Source organism: Lynx rufus, unplaced genomic scaffold, assembly GCF_022079265.1.
Source record: "Lynx rufus isolate CCGP_SWC_20201006 ecotype Redwood Valley unplaced genomic scaffold, mLynRuf1.p SCAF_2, whole genome shotgun sequence".
In the NCBI taxonomy this organism is placed as follows: domain Eukaryota; kingdom Metazoa; phylum Chordata; class Mammalia; order Carnivora; family Felidae; genus Lynx; species Lynx rufus.
This window is the reverse complement of record NW_025814834.1, coordinates 11,941,686-11,954,391: the sequence shown is the minus strand read 5'-3', so window position 1 is coordinate 11,954,391 and position 12,706 is coordinate 11,941,686. Positions and strand designations below refer to the sequence as shown.

Here is a 12,706-nt window from a genome sequence, read left to right as displayed (position 1 = left end):
GAGTGCAAGGGAACACACGGAAGAAACAGCAATGACAAAACCTCAAAGGAGATTATACTTCCAGCCAGAAGCAGGCACAGGAACGAGAGGTCAGAGGGTTAAAGCCTGTCACTACTAAAAATAAAAACCACCCACCCGAAGGGGGGGAAAAAAAAGTCCTTGAATGATAGAACTTCGAAGACGGAAAGAAAAGACTTTTACAATTTCTTTTGCAGCCTCCACCTTCACCCCAGGCTTCGTAATGCAGCCCAACCTCCAGCAAGTCCTCATGAACTCTGGTCCCTGTAACACCTGGACCCCCTCTCCTGGCCGCTTCGCCTGCACAAAAGAGCCAAAGAGATCTTTCTCTTGCTTCTTGCTAATGTTACGTTTGCCGGCTGAATATCCAAAAATGGGCCACTCTTCCAAATAGTTTCAACAGCCTTATAAGCTATTTAATTATGCTGGTGTTATTGCCAGCCAGGAAGGCAGGGTTAGAAGGGCTGAGAAAAGCGTCATCCTTTGAGGTAGATGGGCACATTCACCCCATAAGGCTATGAAAAATGCTGACTTTCATGGATTTCATGTCCTGAATCTTGTTTTTTGGTTTGTTTCTTTTCCCCCAGATAAGCTGTGCCATAAGAAGTTTGGTAATTACTTGAACTGCCTCCACCACCTTTCCCCCTCCTCCCCTTTCATGGGTCCACCCCCATCGGCTTACAAGAAAATATGTGCTATTGGAACACCGTCGGTGCTCAGTGGTGTATGTTGAGGAAAAGAGGGAGAGGGGCCAGCAAGAAAACATGGTCTGGGGCCTGTGAGGCTGAGGGCAGATCATGTATGTTGAGTTTGGGAGGTAGGCGGCCTCTGGTCTTGTACCAGAGAAGCTAAAGTTCTTCTGATTATCTCCACAATCCCTAAAATTCAAGGGTAAGTATGATTATTTTCTGGTATCCTAAGGAGCCCTTCAAATAATTTGAAAAGGGAACAGGGAAATGATCATGAGAGAATAAAAGACAAATAATAGTTGAAGACAGAGTAACTAATGAATATTTTGCAGACCTTTAACTGTCATATTTTTATAAATGTCTTTTCTCAAATTTTTGCCCACCTCGCATGGATTGTAACTTTCCTAAAAAGAAGCATCATGACTTTTTGTGCAAAACATAATTTGTTTGCCACACTATCCACGTTCACAGGAAAAAAAGGGGGGGGGGATGTCTCTTTAATCATTTCAACAAACATAACACAACTATCAATTTCTCAAGATTAAGTGATACTGTTCATTCAGCAGCATGACCTAAATATGTCAGGGCAGATCAGAGAACTCGCATCCAAGTATTTTTTGGTCAATAGAAAACAAGGGGGAAAAGTTTATGAACTTGGGTTTACTGGCATCTTCTTTATAGCCCAACCAATTAGCATCCAATGTATGTGGGTTTGGCTCAAACAGGACCAGGAGTAAATGGCAGAAGGTAAGACACAGAGTGGGGAACAAACAAACGAGCAAACAAGGAATGGCAAAAGGAAAACAATGAATGCTCACTCAGTAAAACATTACTCAATGAAACATTCAGGGTGGGGGTAATAAAACCACAAAATTTCCTCTCCGCTTGAAGACAGATGCAATGATCCAATTAAAATTATAGCCTGACCCACATATTCAATTCCACTGCCATCATTAATGAAAATACAGAAAGAGGGTTGAAAAAGAAAAGCAGCCTTTTCAACATCAACACATCATTTTTAAAAGCTCTATTATTCAAAGATCACTGGCTCATTGAGGAAGCACAAATACCATTTATCCAACCAACTCTATTTTAACAAACAGATTATAGCAGAGCCTGAAGCAAGAATATTATTAAAATGGGAAATGTTCCTTTCCCCATAGATGACAGTACCTTATACCCATCTAATCTATCTTTTCCTTTTTTCTGTGAATCAAGAACGGGCAAGATACTCCCATCTCCACCTTGCAAGACAAGAATGGAAGTAAGTAGATGATATTTCCTAGCTATCATTCAAAAAAGCTTTATGATAACTTTTTGGGGGGCAACTATTTCATTAGTTGGCAATTAGCATACTAATATTATATCCCATACCAATACTAGAATGTAATTCTGTTAAATTAAAATTGAACGTGATTACAACTTCTAAACATGTTTCAAGAACATTTTAAGAAGAGCTTTTAGAGTCTGACGCGTAGCTACGGACTCATAAGGAAATAATAAATCAAGTATATAATTGTAGATGTGGCAAAGAGGGTTGCAGAATCTTTAGTGTGAAACTGACTTCAAACTGAATTCACAAGACACTATTTTCCTTGAATACAATTTCCAGTAACTTTGTAACATGAGGAAATAATTGAGAGAATAGCTTTCTTTAAAACAAAACCTTGTAATTGTGAGGTGTCCCATTATCCTAAAGTTACCAACCCACCAAAATAAAAAAAAAACCCATTAATATACTATACAGCTAAGAAATATACATGATAGGTAGCAGAAGGATTGGAAAAGAGAACACACAAAAAAGCTAGATGACACTCAGCCTGCCAGCAAGAGAAATACGGGGCCTTTTCACACACCTAACAAGGCTGAAACAAAAAATTGTAAAAGATTTCCTATAGTCCTCCCTTGCCCTCTCAGGTTTCCTCTCTGATACCTCACTGAAGGATTCTGACGGTACAAATGAGAAACACTATCCATAAGCAGACCACCCACATAAGAAGGGGTGATTTCCAAGAGAAGAAACAGAATAATGTCATAGGCATCAATTGGTTAAAGCTTGACCTGTACTGTGGGGTGGGATGCTTCCAACAGTTGACCTTAGGAGGCAAGAAACTAGCAGTCGACTTGCATTCCCACACACATTTGAGTTTTCAACAAGGAGAGAGGAGGAGGAGCCCAGTTCAGTCTAGGAAAGTTTCGAAAAATTGAGACTGGTGCAGTCTGGAGGTCTTGTCTTAAGGTCTGTTAAAATCTGCTCCCCTCCAAACCAGAAAGGTTAAAATAGGTCCTGAATCAAAACTATTAAGAGTGATCCAAAAGCCAGAACAGGACGAAACAGAATATTCTCATGCACTTCATTATGACCCCATCAACAGCTTCTTCAGAAAGAATCCTCATTACAACTGACCCATTAAAGAATATCAGTTATTGTCTCCAAAATACTCCTATGTTTAGTGCTGCAAAGGAGGTCAGAATAATTTAGAACAAAACTCTCGAGTTACCGATGAGGAAATAGGTTCCGAGAAATTAAGTGACTTGCCCAAGGTCGCTTAGCTAGTGAAGGGCACAAGCTGTGTTACAACCCAAGATCTCTGGCTTCCAGGAACTGGTTTTTCCATTCCATCATTGAAGATAGCATAAAGCTATTTTCCAGAAATTTTGATAACCTCCCCACCACTCCGGGGGTGGGAGGGAGGAAGCAAGGATCAGGGGAGACATGAACTTTTGAATTGCAAGTCCTTTATTGTAGGCAATATTGGAGATAGTCTTCATTGGGGGGGGGGGGCAATCAGAGAAGCGACTACAATATATAGAATTTTTTATGGATTTATTTTTTTTAACCTAAAATGCTACTTCAAGGAGAGCAGAGATTAATAAGATTGTTAGATGTTCAAAGTTTTCTGGAACAGAGAAACTCTCCCACAGCTCAGAACAGCATGAGGCATGGCATTTACATCAGGGCGGTGCTTCTTCCTTACATTTACACCTACGGAAAAAACGGCTGCCTTTGGGGCTTATGCTGCAGTGATGCATGAGGGATGCTGGCTGGTGAGAGGGGAAGGGGAGGGTTTCTTTCATTTTCCTTTATTTTAGAAAGGACAGATCTGAACACATTTTCCATCCCCTCAAGTAATACATCTCATATGCTGTTGGTTATGTGAGGGCCACAACACAAACCCAGCAAGCTGTAGGAAAGGTAGCCAGTGTCCCCTGATGATCTTTCCCTGGAGCTGTCACTGGTCAAAAAAACAAATCTGGTTTTGAGAGCTTAAGCAGCGTTTCCCCCAACCTCAGTACCAAACCCTACCCAGGCCCTTGCAATGAATCTCTAGATTCTCATGATTTGCAAGCTATATCCGGCGTTTTCATTTCACTGGGAGCTCCCCTGGGCCTAGAAGGGTCAGTTTTTGTTGATCTTATCTGGCTCCATGCTTTTCGAACTGCAGCCGCTCGATATATAGTGTTGACCCTAATGCAATTTCCAGCCAAATGAGTTTTTCCTGAACGATTCCCCAAACAGTGCCAGCCACAGCACTTGTACTTCCTCCTCCGTTTTTTCCCCCCTCCCCCCTCCCATTAGTAAGGGACGTAAATGTAAGAATCTTGAGCCAACCCAATCAATCCTACAACCACGTGCTCCTGGATTTCCAGACAGGAAGATGAAGGAACGTGGCGTCGTAGTAAACCGTAGTAAAGAGAGGAGGGAAACAAAATGGGGCATGTCACATGGTCATGGCCTGGATTTTTCTCAATTAAAAAAAAGAGGAAGTGTGTGTTTCCGGCCTCTGTCAGTGGGCTGGTTGGACTTTCTCATTCTTGGGATTCTGGGCTGGAGGCACGAATAAGGCTGAGAGCATAACATCCTCCGGGCGTGGGGGGGGGGGGTGGCGGGGGGGAGAGACGCGCACTTGGCTCAGCTCCGCGGGCTCCAGAGGGAAGAGGTGGAGGGACAGAGGTAGACGACTGGCGCCCCCGATGCCCCAGCCCGCCGGCTACCGCGGAGACCCCGGACCGAGGCCCGAGCCCACCGCCCCCGCCCGACCCCCGCTCGAGGCCCCACCCCGCGCCCTCCGCAGTACTGCCAATGCTCGCGCTGATTGGCTCTGGCGGGAGCCAATCCGCGCCCGTCCGCCCCGCCCACCCAGAGCCAGTCCTGCACCGAGGGGCCGGGGCTCAGCAGGCTCTCCCGACCACCACGCGGCCGGCGGGGCGGGGACGGGGCCAGGCAGCCCGGCGCCCCCAGGCGACCGGAGGTGGGCGGGGTGGGAGGTTTGTGAGGGCGGCCTCAGCCCCGCTGCAGATTCCCCAACCCCCGGCTCAAGGGGCTCGGAGGAGGGAGGGGAGCCAAGTGCCAAATAAATAGGGAGGAATGCAGGAAGCGGAGGTGACCCGGGAAACGGGAAAGTGCCAGAGCTGAGACGGTATGCGCCAGACAAAAAGGCCACACAGGGAGGGGAAGGGAAGGAGGGAGGAGGAGGGAGGTAGTCGTGGAGGTAGGAATCCTTGAAATCCCAAGGAAATGCAGTGAAAGAAAAGAAATGCTCCCCCCTCCCTTTTTTTTTTTGAAGGGATCATAACAAAATGACCAAAAAAGAAAAAAAAGGGGGGGGGGGACCTAAAAGGGGTGGCTTGGGTCTGTGCCTTTGCCAAAGCCTGATCTATGTGCCCGAGCTGCAGTTTCAAAACTAAAAAACAAATTGAAAAACTGGGCTGCTGTGTCCTTTCTGCCTTCTTTCTTGGGCTCTCAACCCACTCTCTGCAGAGTAGGCCACAAGGACTGCGAGATTCTGAAATGAGGCACACACACACACACACACAACAAGACAACACCAGAAATAGGAAACAAGAGATGGGAAACAAAGAACAGGGGAGAAGGGGATGCCGGAAAACAACTAAAAACAGAACTCCGAGGAGACACAGGTTGACAAAACCCGGTAGCTGCCATGAGGTCAATCAGAAGGAAAACCACCAGTTCTGAGCTCCTGAGCTGCCTCACAAATGTTCTCCTTTAATAGAGAAAAATACTGGAGAAGCCGCAATGTTTAATAAAACGGGGAGGGGGGGGTGAGGAGGAAGCGCGCCTCATTCCTTCCCAGTTTCGGGTTTTACCTGAGCAACAGCAAGGCAGGCAAAGACAGAAATTGCCGAGGGAGTTAGGAAAAGGATGTTTTCACAAAGCAGCATACTCATTCCTGGGAAAAGTTGTTTGCCAGGGGCGGGTCCGCTTTTGTGTTTCAGAGGAGAATGGACTGTCTTTAAACTCAACAGGGCAGAGGCAGGTGAGCAGAATTCACGATGGGAAGCGGGCCAAGCAGCATTCGGTGCCTCACAGAAAACACACCCGCACACACCTCTCATCTCGCCATTTACATCGTACAATACGCACTGTCGAATTTTTCTGCCATGGTGCTGTGAAAGCATGGTGTGCTGCTACTCCCAGATTATTAGGGATATGACTATATGCATGTTCCAAAATATTATACTCTCCCTAAGAAAGCTCAGAAGATCGTTTGGCTTTGGTTGGTTGGTTTTTAAGGTACCCTCCACGTAAAGGGGATTGCATTTTAAAGCCCCTTGAAAAGATGAAAACTCTATTTGGTCATCAGTTTCTTTTAGAGCAAATATTATTTCTTCTACTCTACATAAAAAGAGACCGGTTCGACCGAAGAAAGCAGGTGAGGAGAATTTCTTCTTTCCTGTCCTCTTTCATCTCCCCTCTGGCCACAATGTTGGTTCTGCTGGGTTTTTTTCTTTTTTCCTTCAAACTCTCATTACTTTATAAATGAAACACTTTGCAGCACAAATGGTTAAAGGATTAGAGGGGTTTTCCCCTAAGCATTTTTTTTTATCATTTAAAAATAACCAAAGTTTTTAACTGATGTTGATATATACAATTAAATCTCTCTCGTCTAGTGACTCATGAAAATAAAGGTTAAATACTGATCAAATAATGCTTTGTGTAATATATCCTCTAAAATCTTAGTCGGACTGTTTTTATATCTATGTCTTGTTCTAGAAAACAGAGAAGGATAGGGGTCAAATATTAGAGGCTGTTAGAATCAAGGAGACTGAGGCCACATGATAAGCAAATACCTATGAATAGAAACCCAATGCACAATTTCTTATGAATGGACACACATTACGAAGACTAATGCTTTTAAAAGCTCATTCTGTGAAGCATATATCAAAAAGACTATCACAAGATAATCAGTTCGTCAGAATAAAGTGTTTCCAAATGCTGGAAACTTCTACATTGCCAACTCATCACATTATTTGCAAACTGCACTCCTCTCTTCTTCCCACAATTATGACCACCAGAAAACAGGCTCAACGGAATGAAGGACAGGCTGATTTCCTATTACAAATGTTTTTCATTTTCAGTAGAGCCTTAGCCACAGAAGACGTAACAGGCTAAGTTTCCACATTTACTGAGGTGTCTACTCTTGCCTTTAAAGACCAACCAGAAATGCCCCCCAAACGAAGGGGCTTTAACATTCAATGCAAAATCAAACCAGACCCCTGCGCTCCCCTAGCTCAATACTCTTTCTCTTCCACACACAAAAAAATGTTAAGTAATTTTACAGAAGATGTGCGGTAGTCCTCAAACGATCTGGGTGATGTCTCCCTGAGGCCTTTGCAAGAACAGACAACGGTAAGGCAGACACGCTGGGGTGAATTTCCATAACTCTTAACTAATAATGGGTCTCAGACACCAGCAGACTTCACTGCATACCCTGTATGAAAACAGCCACGCCTGTGAGGTGGTGGGTCGGTGTGTGAATAATATTTCACAAATCCTGGTTCGGGAACAAAAAGAGAATGTCACCCATAATGACTTTCTACAGAGAGTCACAAACAGGCAAGTATGTCTCTCTAAATATGTAAGCCTGAATAAGCTCTTCCTCCTGAATCGTTTTAGGGCAGCAGGAATAAAAATTGATGTTTCCATTGCTATTTATGTTGCCTTGGTATTGTGAAATCACAGAACTAAAGGACACGGAGCAACTTGATAAGATCACCCTGAAGAGCTCCAAGAAACTATCTCAAGTGGAGGGTTTGGTTTAGACCCTGTATTAACCAGTATTTTTGTCGTCTGTTCCTTCTAGGGACTGACCTAAATATACAGTCAAAAGAAAACTTCAATAAAGAGAACAAGGTTCTTATATAGGGACTTCACAAGCCTCAGCACTGGTGTAGGGTATATATTTTTGAAAATCATACGGTTAAGTATTTCACTTGGGAACCTCAAATGAAAAAGGCCTCCTGGGCCGCTGTTCCAACAGGTTTATTTGACCACCAGCCAAGTGTTATGGGGGGGGGGGGCGGGGGAGGGGGGGAGAGTACACCTTGTGTGCCCTAACCTCTCCCATCCTGGGAATGCACCCCCTAAGGAAGCAGTGGGAAGGAGAGGAAAGGGGGCCTAGGCAAAGAGGAAGAGAATTCCAGCACAGGGTTCAAAGCGGTTTTGTCTTCTGACTTTGTCACCATGAAACGCACCTGCTGTGATGTCCAGTCGAGCTACTGGAGGTCCTCTGGCTGCTTCTGGAAACTGATGCTGGCATAGGCGCTTAAATCCTCGCTGGAGCGGCGGGTGGAGCTGCCCTCGCTGCTGCCCAGAGGCTGATGAGGGGGCGGGGGCGGGGGCGGCTGTGGTTGAGGGGGGCGCTCCTGAGGGCGCTGTTTGAAGTCCTTGACCAAATCCAGGTCTATGTAGTTAAGCCCGTTCTCCAAACCCCCGGCGGCCCCGCACACTTGGGCCGGCTCCTTGGGGGCTCCCCCGAGCTCCCCAGGCCTCAGCCACACGTTCTCGAAGGAAGCAGAACTGTGGCGTTTCACCTCCTCGGCGCTGCCGTTGCCACCACCGCTGCCCCCTCCTGCAGCGCCCCCTCCGAAGGGCACCGTGTTGCCCGCCCGGGTGGCACTGGGTGTCGAGGAGAAGGTCTCAGAGCTGTGCCGCCTCCGGCACCCTTGCGGGTCCGCACGGATCACTTTGGCACTCTGGTTCCGGTTGGGGCTGAGGTTCACCCTGGTGAAGGCGCTCGTGCCTCCGGGTCCCTGCGGGCCCCCCAGCAGGGAAGAGCGGGCCACCAGCTCCCCTGCTTTTTGAGGCGCAGTGGGGGAAGCCGAGGCCGCCGAGGATGAGGAGGGAGCCGCGGCCGTGGCCCCCGGAAGGCTCGCCTCCTCCACAACGAGGCCTGTCCGCATGTCAGCATAGCTGATGGGGGCAACTGGTGAGGTGTCCACATAGCTCTGACCGGGACAGCCCATCTGCATGGTCATGTAGTGACCGCGGCTGCTGGGCACGGCCCGGGTGGGCCTGCACACGCTGGCCGCCCCAGGAGGTGTGGGGCCCACTCTGCCTGGCTGGCCCCCGGCACCCTCCTGCCAGGTGGCCCTCCTGCCTGGCCCCAGGTCCATGTTCATGTACTCTTCAGTGCCAGTCTCTTCCTCTCTGGGGGCTGGCTGGAGCTGGGATGGGCACCTGACAGAAGGCGAGCCGCGGGAAGCCACGGGACCAGATAAGTAGCCCGGCTGATCCCCCCCAAACTCAATATTCACATATTCCCCTGGGCTCTTGGGCTCCGGAGGGTGCAGCAGCGGGGGCTGTGGCTGCTGCTCTCGGACCCGAGGTAAGGTGCTGGCCTTGGGATCCCCCAGGGACAGCCTCGTGGGCCGAGCCAGGCGGCTGTTGGTCTGGGCAGCTGTGTCCACCTTTCGAGGCAGATGGGGCTGCAGGACCTGATGGTGGATGTGCGGGAGGCCAGAATCGGGCCTGACCCCACAGTACCCGCCGCCCAGGCTGTCGCTGCTGGTAGAGGAGGAGGAATCTTCCGCGGTGGCGGCATAGAGAAGGCGACCAGAGCTGGAGGAAAGGCGGAGGTGCTGGTGCCGGGCACTCTCCTCCAGCTCCCCGGGGCGCTGGGTGTGCTTAAAGGACCTTGGCAACGAGTAGTAGGAGAGGACTGGCTTGTGCTGGGGGTCCTCCGGGCCGTAGTAGCAGTCGGAGGGGCTGCTGGTATTGGAGTCCCCCACCGGCGACATGTTTATGTAGTCACCAGTACAAGACAAGAGCTTGCCGCCACCACTCTCTACGGGGAGTTTGGGATGTGGCAGAGCGTGAGGGTGGTGGCCCCCGACCCCGTTGGTCCACAGCTTCCCGTAGCTGCTCCCAGAGGGGGCGGCGCCGCTGCCGCTGCCGCTGGGCCCACCTCCGATGTCAGGAGAGCAGCTGCCGCTAGGGGACATCATCATGTAGCCATTGGGGTCCACCCTCTGGGGATGGCGCCTGATGGGGTTGATGATCTGCTGTGGCGCAGACACGCTCTTGGGGCTCATGGGCATGTAGTCCCCGCTGCCCTTGCGGCTGCTGGGCACTGGGGCCACTCCTGGGGACATGGGCATGTAGCCATCATCAGTGTGGAGAGAGGAGGTGTCTGGGCGGTGGTGGCCCCGGTGCACCTCCAGACCCTCCTCGGGGTAGGAGTGGGTGGGCACGAAGGCGGAGTGCCGGTAGCCGGGCAGGCGGCCTCCGCTGCCACCTCCTGGCGGGTAGGCAGGCATCATCTCCGTGTACTCCTCAATGGAAGCCACCGAGGACTGCGATGGGGTCTTCTGGTGGGAAATGGTAGGGGACGTGCCGGCCGAGTGAGTCCGCTTTCGGAACCGATTATCCAGATCGGCTGCACTAGCTCCTTCATCCCCGGCCAGGGCTGGGCTGGTGCCCAGGCCGGCCCCGGCGACGTAGCGGTGACCATTGCCACCCCGAGGCAAAATGTAGTGACCATTGGGGGCGGTGAGGGTGGAGGATCCTTTGCCTCCCATGCAGATGTAGTTGCTCAGCTCCTCCTCCCCGCGGGCCGGTGGGGTGTGGCCCAGGGAATCCGGGGTGACACTGCGGAAGGAACTTCGGAAATCGCAAGGACTGGAGCCGTACTCATCCGAGGAGATGAAACCGCCATCGCTGGGGGAACCGGACACAGAAGCACTAGAGCGCCGGGGGAAGAGGCAGTCCGAGGTGGAGCCGTGGCCACTGGTGCTGCTGGACGACAGACTGACCGGGCTGGTGGCAGAAGGCGAGCAGCGGGACGAAGGCATGGGGATGGAGCGGCTGTGGTTGAGAGGCGGGTGCAGCCGGGAGCTGCCGCGATGCCGGTGCGCGTGCGTCCTGTTGGTGCTAGGACTCACGGGGCTGCCGTCCACCGAGGCCGGGCGGGACATGGTGCCCTCGCCGTCGCTGGACGCGCGCACGCGGAAGGAGCCCTGCTTCCCGCCCACCATGCTGGCCGGAGAGGTGGCGGTGATGCTCTCGGTGCGAGAGCGGCGGGTCAGCCCCACCTGGCTGGGTGGCGGGTTGTTGAGGTGGTGCCTGCGCAGGGGGACGCTGATGGGGTTGGAGCAGTTGGAGGAGGACTGGCTCTTACTTCGAGGACGGAACTCGTCGCTCATGGCCCGCATGGCCTCCAGGATTGTCTCGTGCATGTTCTGGGCCACCACAGAGTCATCCACCTGCATCCAGAACTCCCCAGGTCCCGTCACCGCGGAACGGCCCACTTCGATGAAGAAGAAGTTCTCGGAGTGGCCGCAGCGTCTGATGTTCATCAGCTGCAGCACCACGGCCGCCGCCTCCGAGTTCAGCTTCACGAAGCTGATGGTCTTGCTGGTCAGGCAGAGACGGTAGATGCCAATCAGGTTCTTTGTCTGACCCAGGCCCTTGGGTTTCAGGATCACCTGCCAGACCTCCTTGAACGCAGGTCCTGGGGGCACATCCCCGTAGCTCAAGTCCTCCCCAGCCTCGCCGAGGCCCGAGCTGCCACTGCAGCTGCCCCCGCCGCCTCCTGCCCCGGGGGCCGCGGCCCCGTCGTGGTGGCTCTTGGCCCGGTTGTGCAGCTGCAGGAGGGCCTGGTACCAGCTGTCCTGCTCCGCCTCGCTGTCCGCCGCGATGGCAAAGTGCTCGTCCCGGGTGTAGAGGGCCACCAGGTGCTTGTTCTTGGAGTCCGCCCGCTTGTTGATGTTGAAGCAGCTCTCCAGGGGGATCGAGCGTTTGGGGGCGCTCGACTTGTGCCGCCACTTCTTCTCGTTCTCGTAGTACTCGAGGCGCGCCGGGCCCCCCGCCTCGCTGGCCGCCCGCAGCACGAAGAAGCGCTTGTGCATGCTCTTGGGTTTGCGCAGGTAGCCCACCTTGCGCACGTCCGAGAAGCCTTCGGTCTCCGGAGGGCTCGCCATGCTGCCGCCGCCACCGCCGCCGCCGCCGCCGCCGCCGAGGAGAGGGAGGCGCCGAAAAACAACCGGGTGGGGGGCGGAGGCTCCTCGCCGCGGCCCCGCACATGCAAACAGGGCTGGAGGCGGCAGAACCCCCGACTCCAAACACCACGCCGCCGCCCGCGCCGGGGAGGGGCAGCCGAAGGGGGACGCAGCGGCTGCGCCAAGGAGGTGGCCCCGGCCGGAGTTTACGGGCGTTTCATGCCCTGGGGGGGAGGCAGTGCGTCCGGCGCTAGTGCAGCCCGGATCCTCCGAGAGCCAAGTCTCCTCGCAGCCGCCGCGGCCGGGAAGGAGCGAAGATGCATCTCTCGCCGCCCGGGCTGGAGTCTGGCGCAGGCGGGCGGCGGCGGCGGCCAGGGGTCCCCGCGTTGCCCCTCCAGGCGCGCGCGCCTTCCCTCCTGAGTTCCCCTCTGGAAGTAGCGATTCCCGAGGCAAATTAAATATCCTTGGGCAGGGGGAGGCGAGCTGCCAAGTCCCAACGTTGCACGGGGTTCTCCCTCCTCCTCCTCCTCCTCCTCCTTCGCCTCCTCCTCCGCCTCCTCCCACCCCCCAACCGCCCCGCCGCCACCAGCCGCCCAAATACCAGCTCAATCGCAGAGACCGCGGCGCTGCGGCTGTTGCTGCTGCTGCTGCCGCCCGCGGACGGGTCCGCTGCAGCCCCCATTCGGGCCCATCTCGGCGGACGGAGAAAGTGCCTTTTCCACGCGAAACGCTACTAGGCGGCCGAGGGAGCTGGGGAC

The 12,706-nt window shown here is 52.5% G+C and overlaps 1 protein-coding gene across 1 annotated transcript in view; it reads right to left on the bottom strand.

Moving 5' to 3' along the window:
• IRS1 (insulin receptor substrate 1) overlaps nt 1-11,930 on the bottom strand; it is a 58,554-nt gene extending 46,624 nt beyond the window's left edge. The window contains exon 1 of the mRNA XM_047086008.1: nt 8,205-11,930. Coding sequence (XP_046941964.1) covers nt 8,226-11,930 — 3,705 coding nt within the window. The 3' untranslated portion in view covers nt 8,205-8,225. The remainder of the gene's footprint in view (nt 1-8,204) is intronic.
• Nucleotides 11,931-12,706: the final 776 nt, after the last annotated feature.